Consider the following 19,505-nt stretch of genomic DNA (forward strand, 5'->3'; position numbering starts at 1 on the left):
CAATTTTTTTCAAAGTTGCCCATCTTCGAAAACTCTCTGGACACAGTGAGCCTCAACTTAAAAATTCTCGTTAAATTTTATTTCTCTAAATTTCAGCTTAGGGAATCTAAAGCCTCCAGAGATTAAAACCTTGCTTAAGATCAGTTTGGTTGATTCGGGACCTGGATTAAAATCTATGTCTTTTGACTCTCAGTCAGGTACTAAAACCAGTTATTAACATCTTGACCTTGAGAGAACAGTTTTTGTTTTTGATCTTAAAATGCAACATAATACTGGAAACACCATAAAGCTTATGGCAACCGCTGAAAAGTGGTCTTAAAGTTTCCCGTTTTCGTTGCTGTTACCAAGCACGAAACCTCCCAACCAGAACCAGAAGGAAAATTGCAGTAATTGAACTTCTTGGCAGGTAGCACGCCTACATTTTCTCAGATATGTTTTGGTTGTTGCTGGTGGTGGTGGTTTTCAGTTCTGTGAAGGAATTTGCATTCATCGCCTTGCTGTGATCGCCCTTGAGATTTCCACTCCCAACCCATAAAACCCATACAGCGTATGCTTGAACCACGTGTTTGTTTCCATTTTAATCTTCAGGGACCACTTCTGGCCAGTTGAGTCTATTTATCCATTCTGACTTACCCTAAATCCTCTCAAATGAATTGGCTTTAACGTTTTATCCAAATGGAGAGAAAAGAGAGAACTTTTAAAGGCGGCATGAAAAATGAAATAACTAGGATGAAAGAAGACTGCACACTGTAGGTTCAGGCTTCAGTTTTTCTTAAGTAATCATATGCTTTAGTCTTTCGCACACACTAGCTGTACCCGAGTGAGCAAGGAGAAATATTAAACCCCTAAAGTTAATACAGGAAGCGGTGGTAGAATCGCAGTGCACCTCCAGCACGGGCACCACCCGCCTGTCAGTAGAGGCTTGCGTGTTGCTGTGGTGCTGAGCAGGTTTCAGGGGAGCTTCTAGACCAAGACGGTCTAGGACGAAATGCTTGGAGAGCTCCTTCAAAAATCAGCCAGTGAAAACTCTGTGGTGCACAATAGTTCAATCCCCGTGTGTGTGAGGTCGCCATGAATCAGGCGCCGACTCGACAGCCAACAACAACAAAATTCAGAAAGGTGGTGGTCATTTTCTCGACAGCTGACAGATAGTTGGTCATGTCTTTGATTCCCTTCAGTGTCTGAAGCTCTCAGTATCATTCTCCATCCGTGCACATGGTTTGCGTGCTGCCATTCAATGGGAAGGCGCCGCGTTGAACTTTTCCTTTCCTCTCTGCGTACTTTCCCAGGAGCAGGCTTCCTGGGTGTGCCAGTGTGATGACAACATGGTCCAGAGACTAGAAACAGACTTCAAAATGACCCTTCAGCAGCAGAGCACCCTGGAGCAGTGGGCTGCCTGGCTGGACAACGTGATGATGCAAGCCCTGAAACCCTACGAGGGCAGACCCAGTTTCCCCAAAGCCGCCAGGCAATTTCTGCTAAAATGGTCTTTCTACAGGTATCACATTTATTTCTCCTCAGCTTTGTTTTTCACATTCTTGCAGATCTGTGTGTATATGTACATGCTCCTCGGACAAAAGAAGAGTGAAGACTTTGAGTTTGCGGAACCTCCCTGCTGTGATTGTCTTCAACCCAGCTCTCCTGGAGTCATACCGGGAGTTCATGGAAATCAGTTTTCTGCTAGGAAAAAATCAAAAAGCTTCTTGCTTAAAGCCCTGGAGGTCCTTAGATGGGAATACTGGTGTCTAGGGTTCTGCTCTAGATAATGTGCTCAGTAAGGGTCAGAAAGGGCTGCAGTCCTCCCTCTTCCAAACAGACCTTTTTTAAGCTTCTTTCTTTAGGCCTAGCCCCACCCTTGTTTCTGCTCTCTGACTCACTGATTCTCCAGGTGTGGCCACTGGACTAGAGACATCACACCCCTCACTTGGAAACCTGTTAGAATGCACATTGTGAGGCCCCTTCCCCAAATCTACCTGAAACAGAAACCGAGGCTAGAGCCCAGTGGTCTAAAGCTTAACCCAGCCTCCAGGTGTGCTGAGCTGTGCTCAGACCCGTCTAGTTAGTTTCCTCATTTTAACAATTATGACTCTTTTCAAAACTGGCTGCACATCAGAATTAACATTAAAAAAAATTCCTAGGTGCCTCCCCAGACCAACTGAACCAAAATCTTGGTGGTCAAGGAGTGGAGATGAGAAATGGGGGCAATTGGGAATTTCTTTCAAAAAATCCTTCTGGTAATTTGAATGCACACCCAATCTAAGGACCAGTAACCTAGAAGACATTGAGTAACATAGCTTATGAGTTAACGTCAATCACTTTTTTGACGTGGATGTTTTTGTAGACATGGAAGCACCTCAAGGGAAAGGCTTTCTGATTACATGATACTAGGATATCAAATGTTGAGATGAGCTGGTGACTATAGCTTTGCCACAGGGGCTAAAAACAGAGCCCATGTAAATTGGCATTTATACCATATATTTGTAGGGTGGAATTGACAAATGGAGCTCCAATTTCATAAGTTAAATAAGTTGTTTTTTTTTTTTTTGTGCTTTAAGTGAAAGTTTGCAATTCAAGTCAGTGTCTCATTACAAAAACTTATACACACATTATTATGTGACCTCAGCTGCTCTTCCTACAATGTGACAGCATACTCCTTCTCTCTACCCTGTGTTCCCCGTGTCCATTCAACCAGCTCCTGTCCCCCTCTGCCTTCTCATCTCACCTCCAGACAGGAGTTGCCCACATAGTCTCATGTATCTACTTGAGCCAAGAAGCTCAATCCTCACCAGTATCATTTTCTGTCTATAGTCCAGTCCAATCCCTGTCTGAAGAGTTAGCATCAGAAATGGTTCCAGTCTTGGGCTAACGGAGGGCCCAACGGCCATGACCTCTGGGTTCCCTCCAGTCTCAGTCAGACCATTAAGTCTAGACTTTTTACAAGAATTTGAGGACTGCATCCCACTCTTCTCCTGCTCCATCAGGGATTCTCCATTGTGTTCCCTGTCAGGGCAGTAATCGGTGGTAGCCAGGCACCATCTAGTTCTTCTGGTGTCAGGTTGACGGAGTCTCTGATCTATGTGCCCCTTTCTGTCTCTTGGGCTCATATTTACCTTGTGTCTTTGGTGTTCTTCATTCTCTTCTGCTCTGGGTGGGTTGAGACCAATTGATGCATCTTAGATGGCTGCTTGCTAGCGTTTAAGACCCCAGACGCCAGTCACTAAAGTGGGATAAAGTGAGATGAAGAACGTTTTCTTAATACATTTTGTTATGCCAATTGACCTAGATGTCATGAGTTGTGTTTTTAATACTGGCATTTTTCTTCTTCTAAGGAGCCCTGGTAATGCAACAGGTAAGCACTCGGCTGCTAACCTAAAGGTTGGCAGTTGCAACCCACCCAGCAACTCTGCAGGAGAAAGACCTGGTGATCTGCTCATGTAAAGATTACAGGCTGGGAGACCCTGTGGGGCAGTTCTGCTCTGTCACATGGAGTCACCGTGAGTCAGAATTGACTCAAGGGCACCTAACAACAGTTGTTCTTCTGGTGGAGGTTGATTTTTTTTGCTTCTTTAGATAAAGGTTGATCTCATTGCTGTGACCTAAAAGCCACATCTACTTTGAGGTATAGGCAGTGCCTCATCAGATCCTATGAAACCATGTGTGTATCAGAAAGTAGTGGCCATAAGCCATGCCACTGACTGTGGCTGTGGGCACACCATTGTCATCCTCAGTTTGGACATCAGTGGTGATGCCAAAGCAAGTTGTGAGAAGAGAAGATACAGGAATAAGTAACCGTGTAGGAACTAGCAGCCACTGTGCTCCCAGGAAGCCCAGACTACAGGATGTCCATGTTGTTCTGGCTACCTTTATAAAGATGGTACCAGAGATCTGTAAGTTATGATGGTAGTGACGTGGTTCTTATTATAAGTGGGAATGTCTTTCTTTCTCAACTGATTTGATCTAATCTTTTTTTCTCAATCTACAGTAGAGGTGTAGACCCATAGTGTACCTTTAATTATGAGTAAAATTGTCCCTTCCTCATGGAAATAGCATCTCGTATCTAGGCCAGGGTCAAATGCAGTGGAAGAAAACCTGCCAAAGCTTGTCGTTGATGTTTTGCTTTGTGTTTTGTAGTGGAAGTGCTCCAGAGCGCTTTCTCTCCTGTATTTAGTACCTTTCGTCCGCGTGATTTGAGACGTACCTTCTTAAGGTGTTGTCTGACTCTGTGACCCACTGACGCGCTGCAGTGAAGCCTGGGCTAGCTTTGGATCTGGGTGTTAATGAGAAGGGTGCTGGTAACAAATGGAAGTTTCTCTAGATCTGTGGGGAAAACAGCGTCAGAGCATTCGCAACATAGCTGCCCCAGCAGTCACAGTAATAGCAAAATTCAAAATTTTAATTTGGCAACGTTTAAGAACATTGCAGGTACTTACTCTCTCATTTGCTTGGGAATTGACTTTTATTCATCCATTTTCCCCATGAAAATAATATAGCTCCGTGAACGATAGCTGAAGCAGAAGGCCACCCTAGCTGGCTGTTCTGCCACCTGTACGACCGAAGGCTGGGTCCATCCATCCTCTGAATCAGAGGAAGAAAGGTGGTTTTTTTCTTTCTCCCCTACTGCGTTCTTATGTTGTTAGTGTTAGACTTGCCCTTACTCCTTCCTGTGATTTTTTTTTCCCCTATATTTAGTTGATATCATTTCAGAAATACACTCCTGGAGCCCTTGTCTCCACAGAGATCTGTTGCAGGTACCTTGAAAGGAGAGAAAATTACTTCCTTGTACCTTTTGCTCTCTGCAGATACACAAACCCAGTAGATCATCACTTGCCTGCCCTCCATCCTCCCGGAGTTGGGGATAATTGGCTTGTTATTATTAGACACTATTATGGTTATTATTTTCATTTCAAAAGGACTCGAAGGCTTACAGTTCAGGGCCAGAGAAGGAAAGGCAGAACCAGGCAGATGCAGACCTCCTGCTGGTAGGCAAAAACAATGGCTCAGGAACACAGGAGCCTTTAAAATCTGAACTGTTTTCTACTGAGGCCTGAGAACATACTCAATAATGAAAACCGCCTTCACCAACTATAAGAGACGTAGAATTCAAGAGGGTTTTTTTTTTTTTCCCACTTCTTTTTCCCAAATGTTTTTGGCATTGTCATAAGAATTTGCAGTCACATACACAGACCCTTCGTGTTCTGAAGTCAGATACCCAGTCTCACAACTCGTAAAGTTCTGTCTCTGTACTCATCTTCATGGAGACATACTTGAAGTGAGCTGGCACGGAAGTGTGATAGCGGTAGTTAGTACATTGCAGCACACACTGCCTGCTCCAGAGGGGGTTCACCTGGCTTTGAATGGCTATTATTGGCTCCCTGGGAGGTAGAAGAAAACATCGCCCCCTTTCTTGGGCAGACATGGAGAAGTCATGGGGACTTTGTGTGTTTTATGGGTGACAGAACACAGCCTTCCTCTTTGCCATCCAAAGGGTCATCCAAATATTCCACTTTTAAAGAAGAAAATTAAAGCCTTGACAATGCAATTTGAAAGAAACATAGGGAGCCCTGTTTGCCTACAAGTGGACAATTTGTAACTCTCCCAAACTGGAATTCTCACTTTAAATCAGCCGGAAGCACTGTTCAGAGAGAATTCACCTGGCGGGGACAGGTGTGGCTTCTCCCCTTTCTTCTGAGGCAAGGGGTGATGCACCCTCAAATACACAGACCAGCAGCTGAGTGTCACGTGGTAGGGTGTGTGTTTCACTTTCCACACCACGAGTTAGAAAGACAAATACACAAAGGTATTTTTCATCTGTTATAAAATAATTACTGTTTACAACTCTGATTATAAGAGGAGCTGAATTCCCGGTAACTTAGCAACATGACATTCAATGGAGTCAACTTGGCGACATATCTTACAGAGATCTGCATCGGACAGTAGATTTCTAGTTAAACTGTTAATTGTGTCATTTCATCCTCAGCACGTAGGGCAAAGGCCCAAGACGGAGAGAATAAAGCAGACGTCGCGTTAATAATATGATGCAACTGCTGCTTTTCTAAACGTGTGGCCATAATTGCATGACAAGCTTACCAGTATTTAAATAAGAAAAAAATTACTAGATATTATAATTGAAGGTCAGGCCTTCCCCCCCCCCCCCCATTTTCCAACAGAATTTAGAATTACGTGTGTATTTTGTGCTGAAGGAAGGTGATTGCCCAGCCTTCCAAAAGTTTCCAAAATACTGAGAATAAACTCCGAAGGCCTCAAGGGGTCGCTAGGAGTCAGAGTAGTCTTGACAGCACCCAACAGCAGAACGTGGACACATCTCAAGATAATTACCTTGAGTGAAAGAACCCAGACCCCCCCCCCCAAAAAAATCCAAAGACCTCATCAGTGCCCTACAAGACCCTCCTCAGTCTGGCTGTGAGTGACTCCCAGGCCCCGTCATGCATGCTGCTTCCCTTTGCTGACTGGCCTCCAGCCACAGGGCCTGCTTGCTGTTTTCTGAACACAGCACACATAGTTCTGCCTCGAGGCCCTCGCTGTTGCTCGCCCTTCTGCCAGGAGAACTTCACCTGTATGTTCACGGGGCTCTCTTGCCCTCTAAACTCCAGTTTCTGCTCAGGTATCACCTCCTCAGAAAGCATTCCCCCCAACTCCCTAGCCTAAGATGCCTGCACCCATCACCTCTAGCTTCTTAATCTGACTTATTTTCTTTCAAAGGATTTATCAGGACCTAACTTTATAAAAAAAAAAAAAATTTTTTTCTTCTTTTTTTTAACTGTATATTTTATATCTACCTTGTTGATAGAGTAGGAACTCCTACTCACGGTGACGCCCTGCACCACAGAATGAAACATTGCCCAGCCCTGTGCCGTCTTCATGATCCTTGGCATGTCTGAGTTCATGTTGCAGCCACTGTGTATTTTGAGTGCTTTACAACCTAGGACATTCATCTTCCAGTACTGTAACAGACAGTATCCTATTGTGATCCATAGGGTTTTCATTGACTAACTTTTAGAAGTAGATCACCAGGCTTTTCTTCCTAGTCTTAGTCTGGAATTTCCACTGAAACCTGTCCATCCTGGGTGGCCCTGCTAGTATCTGAAATACTAATGGCATAGCCTCCAGAACCATAGCAACATACAAGCCACCACAGTACAACAAACGGGTGGCTCAGTAGAATGAAGAGCTCTGTGAAAACCAAAATTTTATCTGACTTGTTCTAAAAGAAGATCCTAACACAATAAGTATCTGTTGAATGAATAAATGTGAATTTTCTTGGAAAAGAAATAATCGACTTTGCATTTTTATAATGATACCAGAAAACAACTTCTCAGTATGAACATTCTTCTTAGCCATTTACATTATTTCAGGGTTATTACTTTTTAAGGAAACACTAAGGCCTAAAATTTGAATTTAGAAATATAAAAGAAATATATAAACTATTAATTCTATATCTGTGATAGTTATCCCCGCAAAGATTTATTGACATTCACCTGACCCAGGATTACCGTATTTTTACTCAAATAACATGCACCTTCTACATTTGCTTGCCAACCGCTCCCTCCCCACCCCAGAGGTATTTTCCTAAGTGAGCTACTTTTTTTTACAGCAATGTGTAAAAAAAATTGGTGTAGCAGCATTTATTAAAATACCTCTCAGAGAGAGGAAGCTGTTGGCAAACAAACGTAAAAGGTGTGTATTATTTGCATAAAGATACAGTATTTCTTCGCTATTACAATGATTATCTTTTCCAACAAACATTTTTCTGATTATAAAATTAATATGTGCTCACTTCATACAATTTGGAAAATGCAAAATATATGCAAAGTATAAACTTAAATCACCCATAGTTTTAATTCCCAAAAATTACTACTAATGAGATGTTTTCTTTTAGTGCTATGTAAAATGGGGGCCCAGTTGTTTGCCCTCGTTTTCATGCCTGTATTTTCCCTTAACATTTTTCATTTAACATTACATCTTGAGCATTTGTTAGTAAATGTCTTCAGAAGCATAACTTTTGATGTTCTCATAATATTTCATTATGTATATGTTTAATAAGTTATTAAAACATTCCCTTATTTTGAACACAACAGAGAACCCCTGAGGGAGCAGGAGAGCAGTGGGATACAGACCTCAAATTCTCATAAAAAGACCAGAGTTAATGGTCTGACTGAGGGTAGAAGGACCCCAGAGGTCATGGTCCCCAGACCTTCTGTTAGCCCAAGACAGGAACCATTCCCAAAGCCAACTCTTCAGACAGGGATGGGACTGGACTATGGGATAGAAACTGATACTGGTGAGGAGTGAGCTTCTTGGATCAAGTAGACACATGAGACTATGAGGGCAGCTCCTGTCTGGAGGGGAGATGAGAAAGCAGAGGGGGCCAGAAGCTGGTTGAATGGACACGGAAAGAGAGAGTGCAGAGGAGTGTGTTGTCTTATAAGGGGGAGAGCAGCTAGGAGTATGTAGCAAAAAAAAAAAAGTGTATATAAATTTTTGCATGAGAGAATGGCTTGATTTGTAAACGTTCACTTAAAGCACAAAAAAAAAAAAGAAAAAAAATCCCTTATTTTATTCTTACACATTTAGGTGTTCTTTGGTGGTTTTGATATTACAAAAATATTGTCATGAGTATTTTTTGTACAAAGCTGTACATGTTTCTCCAGATAAATTCAGGTAAAAGGGTATGAACTTTTGAGGGTGACTAATTTTTTTTTAATACCATTTAAAGAGGTGTGCTGTCTCAGTGCTAATTCAATAGTCCCATTTATTTAGGGCTAGGATTTTTTTTTTTTTAACTGTATGAAGAGTTATGTAAGTGGGCTTATATTATTTATTTTGCTTCTGTAACCTAAGATTATATCAGAGACATCTTTCCTGTCTACCTGTTTGTCAACGTCATTTTTTTAACTATTGCATAAAACTCTGTATAAGAATCAGCCCTGATTTATTCAGTCAGCAGTCTCCTAATTGACATTTAGCTTTCCCCTTCGTTTCTCACTATTACAAATATTAAAAATGTCTTTGCTCACTTATGTACATTTCTGGAATGAGAGTTGGTAGGCCAGAGGATTTGTGCATTTTAAGTTTTGGCAGATAGTGCCGACGTGCTGTCCACAAAGATTGCATGATTTTCCCTTACCATCTGCAGCCCTGGGTTTCTCAGCCGCTCGCATACAGTGGATAAGGTATACTTCCCTGCTGTAATGTGCGTCTTTTAATTCTGAATAAGACTAGTCACATTTTTGTGTATCTGTTAGCTCCTTGTCTTCTCCACGCTACATTTTAAATATTTGCTATCTTTCCTCAGCAAGAGAGCTGCAGTTAGGAGCAAATATTCCACCCTGCATTGTTTAATGTTTCAGGGTCGTTTTTACTTCCCGAGAGCAGATGATTAGAAAGGCTAAAAGTGTTAGGCAGCATTTCATCGTTTTTTGCTTTTGCCCTTTTTAAGGAGGCATTTCTCTACCCGTTAAAGATGTTTCATAGGAACAGAAATGTTTCATCTCAAATGGCTGTTACATTCATAGTAATTATTTTTACAAGTGGGTGATGCGTCACTTGATTTTGAGAAAGGCGTCCGTAGATTCGGAAACAGAATTTTATCATAGATTTTGTCATAAATCACAGCAATCATCTATTTTTAGCCGTTCGCTTATAGAGTTCTAAATTCAGTCAGGCCACAATTTTGTTTTGAATATAAAAAGAGTTTCTTGTTTGTATTTTATTAATAATTATTCTTTGTAGTTTGAAGCTAATATTTGCATTTTATAAATTAAATGTTCACATTTTTCGAAGGTATGAATTCTTAATTGGTTTTACTAGCCGCCTTTCTTGTGGAAAATAACCGTAATTTAAATGGAAATCAGTAAGAAAGTAGGAATCACCTAATAAATTTGCCTGGGACCAAAACTTGCAGGGATCCTTGCACGTACTATCTATGCTCTGTGTTGCCAGTATGGGAACATGGCTTAGTGTATTTTGTAACCTTTACCTGTTGCAAATACATATTTTTTTCCAAAGTGTACCCCAAAGGGCATTACTACTGAGAGGTGACCCAGTGTTAACGCACCATCAGTAAGATTTTCACTTTCAGTTGCTTTTTTTTATGAAGGCGATGAGCTGTCAACCTTTCAGAATCTTTATTCAATTTGTGAGTTTAGTAGAGTCGAGAGACTTGCCTCTGAGAGTGAAACAGCGTTCCCAACGCAGACCTGTTTCGCTTTAGTAAGGATCAAGCCTCAGTGAGGATCACCCCTCTGGCACCCCATTTAAACCAGCTGAACCAACCGCTTTCAGTAATGAAATTGTTTCATGGCCAACGTTGTGCCCTACCAGCCTGCTAGGCCCCCTAACTGCTCTCTAATCCCAGTTCCTCACGTCGGCTGCACGTCTGTCTTTTCTCTTGGAACAGCTCAATGGTCATCCGGGACTTAACCTTACGCAGCGCTGCTAGCTTCGGCTCCTTCCACCTGATCCGTCTCCTCTATGACGAGTATATGTTCTACTTGGTAGAGCATCGTGTTGCCCAGGCAACAGGAGAGACACCCATAGCGGTCATGGGCGAGGTAAGAGAGGCCGGGAGAGCTTGGGCCCACTGGGTTTTTCAGAGAGAGCCTGCATCACATCTCAATCTGAATATGTTAATTATCGACTAAAGTCTGGCTTCCTAACCTGTGAGTCTTAGACCCTGGAGGGGCGGTGGTGTTATTGCCAGGGGGCCACAAATCCCTCTGTTGATAAAGTATTTCCCTAATCAGAGGATCCTAAAATTGTAGATTGTATCATGTGGCAGTTCATGAAATGTTTGGTACAGCATAAAGGTGTCTGTAAAAGAAAATTTGGGAACCACTAGGTGACAAGTAGCCTGCTGAGTGGAAGTAAGAGTGAGGCTTCTGATAAGGCGGAGGGCTGAGACATACAGAGGCGGGTGTGTTCTGTAGATTCTTTTTCCCAGGGCCCAAGAACAAGCGAATGTTTCTATTTCAGGGGGAAAATCATGACGATGATGGTGACGATAGCAGCTAGTACTCTGGGGGCACACACTACGTGCCTGACACAGTTCTAAGTGCTTTACATGCAGTAAAGCATTTGACGCTTCAAACAGCCCTTTGCGATAGGCACCACTTTGTTGTGTTTCACAGATGGGCATCTGAAGCTAACACAGGAAAGTGAAGCATAGAGATTATTACATAGCTAGTAAGTGGTGGAAACCGTTTTTCAACACTCAGCCTGGTTTTCAAACCCAGGCTTCTAACCATGAGGAGGAGAACGTTCTCTTCTTCAGAATTTCTGGATGGCGATCAAAATGTCTTATCTTTTGCCAAGTGTCGAAAACTAAAACTCTGAAGTTAATATAAACAAGGTTTGTTTAGTAAGAGGGATAGATGCCAATAACTGGCTCATTTTGTTAGAGTTAATTGAGCCTGTTTCATATCTTGCTGTATTATACTAAGTTAAACAATATTGCAAATTACCCAGATTGTAGTAAGCAATAAAGGCGACATTCATTTTTAGTGAAGAGTGAAAATAAATAGTATTAGATGCTTTTTCCTAGCTTAATAATTAACAAGGACAAACCAAAGCCAAAAACCAAACCCGTGGCCATTGAGTCGATTCTAACTCATACCAACCCTATAGGACAGAGTAGAACTGCCCCACAGGGTTTCCAGGATGCAGCTGGTGGATTCAAACTTCTGACCTTTTGTTTAGCAGCTGAGCTCTTAACCACTATGCCACCAGGGCTCAAACAATAATAAAGGTATACGTAAAAAACATATTAAAGTACTTATCACTTCAAGGGCCTCCATACATTTCCTAGTATAAATAAAATACATGTCAAACTTGTTCAGGACGTCACTTGAAATATTCTCTTTTCCCTTTCTTGAAAATTGCTTGGTGTACATACTGATCTACATGCACGTGTATGATACTATCCAGTGGTGACTGGGCCTAAGTGATGCCAAACCTGTGTGTGAGATTAAGCAAGAATCACTGTCACTCAAGTGACCCAAACAATCTGCGCTTTTAGATTGGCTTCCCCTCTTTGCCTCCTTCTTTAGTTCTTTTATAGATGCCTGGTTTCAGAATGCCCTGTTGGCTTATAGATTAAACCCATTGCCGTCGAGTTGATTGCGACCCTAACAGGCAGAGTAGAACTGCCCCACAGGGTTTCTGAGGAGCAGCTTGGTGGATTCGAACTGCCAACCTTTTGGTTAGCAGCTGAGCTCTTAACCACTGCACCACCAGGGCTCCCGGCACATGGGTTAGGTACTGTAGAATCTCTCAGCTCGGAGCTCCAGAGTACTGAAAGGACGTGCCCCTTTGGTTTGTTTAATGCACCTGCCATCCACCTCATATTCTACGGGGCTTCTTAACAGGACCAACGGGGTCATGATGGCAGGGGTCCTCATTAACGCCATGGGCTAATCTTGATGAGCCCTGCTGCCTGTCTAGGGAAGAAAGGCAGTGGGCCTGAGCCGGTCACACCGGGGAAAGCTCAGCTACCTCCTTGCATGCTTGTACCAGCAGCCCTGGCTCACCAGAGTTCAGGTGGGCTGCGTAGTCTGCGCTGCCGAGCGATCATCCTAATAGGCATTCTGTTTGTTAGCACATCTAAGCAATGTAAGTTCATGACAGATTGCCGCACAAGACAAAGATAAGATGTAAATAAAATCTAGATGAGAAAGAGAAGATGAGAAAACAAGGTATAAAATATAGTCTATAAAGTTTGAAGAGCTAAGCACACCTCTTGATTTCTTTGCTTACTATCACCTAATGCAGTTTGTGGGAAAACCCTTAGAGCTGTTTGTGCTCACCCATTATTCAGCCCAAAAGGCCAATTAAGGCCAATGTTATAGGTTTGACATTGCTGCCCTGTACACCTGTTGTCCACGGGCACATCTTCGTATCTAAAAAGTCTTGATTCTTGGGAAAAGGAAAAGGAAACTCGGGAGAGAGAAAGGCTGTACACTCATGTTTGCCCCACAGTGACACCCAGCCACCCTGGAAACCAGACTGGAGGTGAGAAAGGTTTTTACTTGATGAGGCTCAGTTGCGTTCCTAGCTCACAGGGTGACTTCCTTTCCCAAACACCAAGTCCAGATGTGCCTGCTTGCACAGCTGAGCAGCCCGTCATGCCCAAGGCCATGGAAATCTGTGAAAATCACTGTTACTTTCGACCGCAGCAAGTGGTTTTCAATCATCAGTGACAACAGTAACCACAAAAACAATAATAATCTCCACTGCTTTTTGACAGCTTATTATACACTTAAAGAAAAAAACCATTGCCATTGAGTCGGTTCCAACTCACAGGGACCCTGTAGGATAGGGTAGAACTGCCCCATAGGGTCTCCAAGGCCATAATCTTTATGGAAGCTGACTGCCACATCTTTCTCCCACAGAGCAGCTGGTGAGTTTAGACCACCAACCTTTCAGTTAGCAGCGAGTGCTTAACCACTACACCACCAGGACTCTTAGCGAAATTAAATCTTTGATCTATCTACTAACAGATCTTTAACGGTAAATGGCACTACGATCCCTCCTGTTAATGAAGCTGGAAACCTGAATGTCTTCTTCATGTGTCCTTCTTAACTTGACCCCATATCCAACCAGTAGGAAGTCTGTTGCTGTTACCTCTAAAAACCTCTCAGATCACCTGTCTCTCTATCTCCACTGCCATCATCCTGATTCTGTGCCAAATTCCTGCTCTTTCCCAAACCCCCCGTAGTGCAGTGAGCATCATCTCAGGAAAATGCAGAGCTGACTGTGTTATCTCCTTCTGCAAAGTCTCGGTAGCCCTTTCCTTGGTACAACAGGCCTTGCGTGGTCTGGCCCTGCCTCTCCCATCAGCTGAGCCTCCCACTTCCTGCTCATTCTGTGATGGTCGCAGTGGCCCCTTCTCTGTTCTTACTCACCAGGCTTTTCCATTGCAGGATCCCTGCCTAAGCGGTCTTTCTGCCGGGAACCTCCTGCCCACCCCCGCGTGCCCAGTCTAACGCTTCCTTGTCCTTCACGGCTTAAATATCAGTTCCGCGAGGAGACCTGGTTTCCCCAGACCACCTTAGATACCCCTGTTACGCTCACTCATTTAATAGGGTTACCTTTCATTCTAGAACCTACACAGTCGTAATTGTGTGGGCCTCTGAATGACTTGTGTAATTGAATATATAAGGCCTGGGGAAAATAGAGAACTTTGAATCAGAAGAACTGAATTTATAGTGGTAGAATCTTGGGCAAATCGTGTTCACTTAATGTTGTGTGCCACTGAGTCGATTCCGACTTCTAGTGACCTTGTAGGACAAAGTAGGACTGCCCATAGGATTTTCTGGAAGCAGACTGCCACATGTTCCGTACAGTAGCTGCTTAACCACTGCGCTATCAGGGACCCATTCACTTATGTTGTGCCCTAGATTCTGATCTCTGACATTGATTTATTTGTATAGTTTATAAATATCTGTTAAACACCTACTCTGGGCCCAACACTGTGATGGTGAGGATCTAATGATGACAAATGGATTTCGACCCAGCCTTCAGGGACCTTGCATTTTAGTATGAGACATCCGAGGAAGTGATGTTTGAGGTGATATCTGATGGACAAAAGGGGGTCCTGGAAATCTGGAGCTAGGTGTGCAGACCACTGCAGGCACCGACAGACACTGCCTGAGATAGGAGGGAGATGGCCAAGGGAGAGCTGTCCTGGGAGATCTAAGGCTCAGGTACCAGGAAGACCCACTATACACAGTCCAGTCCAGCAGACAAGAGGCAGGATTGGGTGAGGCCAAAAAAGCAAAGATTTCTAGTGATAGCTGGCATCATTCCAAGTGCTTTACGTATATTAATAACTCAAGACAACCCTATGAGCGAATGCCAGCACTATCCCTGTTCTAGAGATGACAGAATGAGACCCAGTGCCACCGAGTAAATTGCCCAAGGTCACAGAGCTAAGTTGTGAAGTCAGGTTCTGCAGCCAAGCTGTTGGGCACCAGGGTCCATGTGGTGGGCTTACGTGCCTTGTTACCTGACCCAGGACAGGGTGGGATTGGGACAGGAATGGTTCAAAAATCTGTGAGGAGAAACCAGGAAAAGAATCGAAGACTTCAGAAGGCATTTGTTTAGCTTTTATGGGTGCCTTATTTGGGGAGAAGGAGCCCTAGTGGTGCGGTGGTTAAAGCGCTCAGCTGCTAACCGAAAGGTCAGCTGTTCAAACCCTCCATCCGCTCTGTGGGAGAAAGATGTAGCAGGCTGCTTCTCTAAAGATTTACAGCCTTGGGAACCCTGTGGGGCAGTTCTACTCTGTTCTTATAGGGTCACTGTGAGTCAGAATAGACTCAGTGGCAGTGGGTTTGGTTTGAGTTTATTTGGGGAGAGACATCAGAGAGCTAACAAGGTCCAGAAGCAAAGAAGGGGGGAAAAAAAAAACACAGTTGCTGTCGAGTCAATTCTGACTCAAAAGAGCGTTCCTTTTCAGGTTATTTAAGAACAATGAATGTATCTTTTTATTAATTTGAACACTAACAAATTTTAAAATTAACATTCTTTGCGTTCTTTGAGCACTCATGAGAGCCCAACACGTGTTTTACATATAAATGAAGTATACAAGCATGCAAAATACTGTACTTGCCTTCCTTTGACAGTAGCATTTAAATTGTTGCAATGAAGAATACTGTATAATGGAGACCCCCAAACTGTAAACAGCCCTGAAAACTTTTCTTCTTCTAGATGTCAGTCTGCCGCCACATTAATACTGATTAGTAAGTTATTTAAAGAATTTGCAATTCCAAATTTCCATTATTACTTTTTCGACTAGATGGTAAAAAAGAAAACTGAATTTATTTACTGCTAGAATTTACTAGGTAATTTTTTTAATTTTTATGTCTTATAAATGAGCCCACAGGCTTTCTGGCAGCGGTGAAGTTTTAAGAGTAGGAATAAAATATAAAAAACAAGTTGCATCTGTCTGCACACCTGTTAAATTAAAAAATAAAATCATAAGGCTGACTGAGCAACACTGATCAGAAGAATTAAACAAACAAAAAAAATCCTTTTATTTGGTTTTTATGGTTCTTTGGAATCTCTAATGGGGAGTTCATGGTATGTGTCCTTTATCTCTTTTAAAATATACACAGTCCATTCAGAGAGTCACTGAAACGATAAAATTTTGATTGTTTCATAAAACGATTTTTAATCTATTTAATCTACTTAAATGCAAGTTATCTCTGTAGCTAATTCTTTGAAATAAAAATAGGAACCAAAAGATGCTTTATTGTTCTGTTGTGAATATCAGATAGAAAAGAATACTTCAGTAATATCTTTAGGGAAAAAAAAAATCGAAGCACCCTTAAGAATTTACCATTAAAGGAAACACGTCTTGGACTCATCAAAAAAAGTAGAAGGGGAAAAAAATCTTCAAAACCTAAAAACCAGAGAAGAGCAGTATTAATTCAGGAGGCAGGCTTGGGGGATGAAGGTTCAGCGAAAGCGCTCCATTTGGTAGGAGTACAATTGTGGTAAATAATAAGCATGGATGTTTAAAGTACAGTCCAACCAGGGAAAAACAAATTCCAGCGAGCATTGTTCTCCTGCAGGGGGAATACACTGAAATATGCCCGTGGAATAACAGGCTTGTTACATTTTAAAAAGAGTGAATCGTATCACAAGATCCTTTGCAGGGAAAAAAATCTTCTTGGAAAAGTAGCAGCTTAGAAAATACAAGGAATACTCGCCAAGAGTTATGTTGCCTATTTTATAATAGAGCTTAATTATTGCTTGCTGTGTTGATATTTTTCTGATTGAGGTCCAGCCTCATGACAATCACTGTGCTAGGTGCTTTACATTCTTATTTAATATTCACCAAAACCTTGCAAAGGATGAGTTAGTAAAAGGAAGACAAAGGTTAAAAGTTGCCCTCAATCAGAACCAGCAAGTGGTAGAACTAACTAGAACGTAGGACTATCTAACTCCAAGTAGCCAAATAGGCTTAATCAAGGTTTTAATTTTTCACCATGTATATGATTTGTACGGAAACCCTGGTAGTGTAGTGGTTAAGAGCTACGGCTGCTAACCAAAAGGTCAGCTGTTTGAATCCACCAAGGTGCCCCTTGGAAACCCTATGGGGCAATTCTGCTCTGTCCTGTAGGGTTGCTATGAGTGGGAATCGACTTGACGGCAATAGGTTTTTTTTTTTTTTTGGTATATTATTTGTAGGTAATTTCAGAATAGGGACCAATTAATATTTCTCTGTACTGTACAACTCCCCCAAACCCACACATGCACACGTTCTCGCAGCCATGCACAAAGCAGGAGGCTGGCCCACAAGCCTTCATTGTGTTGTCGGAGGGCCTCTTTTCTCTTCTTTACAGGATGCATTTGGTAGTCCTGCCACCCTTTCCCCTTTCCACGTTTTGTTAGCCGATGCACAGAACATGCAAACAAAGTGGAATATTAGTTTAAGCATATTGCAATTAGAAAGATGAATCTGCCAGAAAACAACAGCAGCAAAATTACACCCTTCAACTCCTCCATACCCGCCCACAGACCAGACCAGAATCAAAATTATATGCCTAGAATTTGTAGTTTGGGTTTAGCTACAACTGTGTTCCCTATATTAGCAGAATTTCTGACCCTTGAAAATCAACAAGGAAAGTGCCCCCTAGAGGAGAGAGGCAGGAGACCCTTCTCCTGCACCCAGTTCCTGGGAGTTGGCTGTATAGCTCCTCTCCCATTTTGTTCTCCTTCTGCCTGGTGTGTCATTCTGTACCTTTCTCTCCTTGCATTTGAGAAAAGAGCCTATTGGCTCAGCAGCATAGGGCCACAGCCCCCTGGGACCCCTGCTCATTAGCTTCTCATACTTACTTTCCTTCCCTGCTTGCTCTGGGCCTTACGCTCTCCTCCCATCCCCTTCAGGGAATGGAGAGGATTTTGCATGTAACTGATCTAAACCCAGTCTCACCATAAATGGAAAAAAAAAAAAAAACCCATTGCCGTAGCTCTTAACCATTATGCCATCAGGGTTTCTAGTTCCACCATAAGTGCTGGGAAAACAGTCAAGGAAAGAAGTACCAAAGAATGATGGAAGGACCAGTTACCAATCTTTTGTTTGTTTTACTGGATTCCTTTACTCAAGAAAATAGATGGAGAAGTGCACCTTCTCCCCAGAACATGCCTGTTAGTGATATCTGAGAGGACCTCTGTGTGAAGTTGGGTCTTCATAGTGTTTACTACTAGACAACAGTTTACCTAAAGAGTTTGGAAGTGGGAAAAGAGAAGAAAATAGAAGTTCAAGATTTCTTAGAGCATCTCAAGAACTAAGAGAATCACTATAGACATCAGGAGGCAAAGCTTAGCACACAGGCCCCTTCAGCAAAGTCCACCTATAGCCTATTTGTTCAGGAAGAGATAGTCTGATAGTGCTGTGGACAGCCCCAAACGGGGAGCCAGCTGTGTGTAAAGATTCCAGGCGGGGATGAAGCGTGACAGCGCCACCTGCTGGCCCCTCAACCACACTCTGTTAGCCTGTGCCTAGTTCAGCGCTCTGGCTTTGAGATAACCTTTCAGGTGTCTGTGCCTGTGGCCCCAGGTGTAGATGGTGGTTGCCGGCTCTGCTTATAAATAGCCCTTGTTGGAGAGGTGCACGTTCCTATAGTCACAGGAATTGTTTTTTGCTTTTCTTTATACCATCCGTGTATTACACTGCTGTAAAATGAGAGGTTTCTACAAGAAATATGGGCCTTGAGCCCTGGTGGTGCAGTGGTTAAGAGCAAGGCTGCTACTTAAGAGGTCAACAGTTTGAATCCACCAGTCGCTCCTTGGAAGTCCTATGGGTGATTCTGTTCTGTCCTATGGGGTTGCTGTGAATTGGAAGTGACTCAACAGCAAACGGGATTGGGTTTTTTGGGGTGATCCTAGCACAAGCCCTTCAAAACTGATAAATGCTTGTTGTAAAGGTTTTCTTGGTACAAAGGGAACATGTTTCCACATGCGCCCCCTTCCTGCCATTGACCCTCCAGTGTGATCATCTCTCCAGTTGATGGTTTCCAAAACAGAAATGAGATCACCAAAATTAAGAAGCGAGCCCATCCTGACTGAGCTGGGAGCATCAAGGTTCCTTCTCGCCCACCCACCGGCTTACCAATCCACAGCATCTGTTGCCAGGCCCACCCTCCCGTCTGCAGGGCCCAGGGTTCCATATGTCTAAATATTGAAAAGTTACGACTCAAACTATAAATAAAATCTGTTCTACCCACCTACCTTGAAAAATAAATCTTGATGAGCTGGAAGGCCGGCTTTGAATTTAAGATGCTCAGGCCTCTCTGATTTCCGTGCCAGAAAATGGCTACATAGACAGAGGCAGCCTCTGGCCCCACACAAGCCCTCTTCTCTTCACGTCACACCCACCCCATGGCATGGATAGCCTTGTGCTCATTCTTGTGGACACCCTGCCCCATGCCATGGACAGCCTGGTGCTCCTTTTTGTGGATACCTGCCCCATGCCATGGACAGCG

General features: G+C 43.0%; 1 protein-coding gene across 7 annotated transcripts in view; it reads left to right on the forward strand.

Annotated features, from left to right (window-relative positions):
- RFX3 (regulatory factor X3) overlaps positions 1-19,505 on the forward strand; it is a 315,870-nt gene that overhangs the window by 268,450 nt on the left and 27,915 nt on the right. For 6 of the 7 annotated variants that reach the window (XM_049895335.1, XM_049895334.1, XM_049895333.1 and 3 more), the window contains 2 exons: positions 1,290-1,498; positions 10,418-10,571. The exons of the other annotated variant lie outside the window; for it this stretch is intronic. In XM_049895335.1, the coding sequence (XP_049751292.1) occupies positions 1,290-1,498; positions 10,418-10,571 (363 nt within the window). The remainder of the gene's footprint in view (positions 1-1,289; positions 1,499-10,417; positions 10,572-19,505) is intronic. 7 annotated transcript variants of the gene reach the window in all.

This window comes from Elephas maximus, chromosome 9 (assembly GCF_024166365.1).
Source record: "Elephas maximus indicus isolate mEleMax1 chromosome 9, mEleMax1 primary haplotype, whole genome shotgun sequence".
Classification (NCBI taxonomy): domain Eukaryota; kingdom Metazoa; phylum Chordata; class Mammalia; order Proboscidea; family Elephantidae; genus Elephas; species Elephas maximus.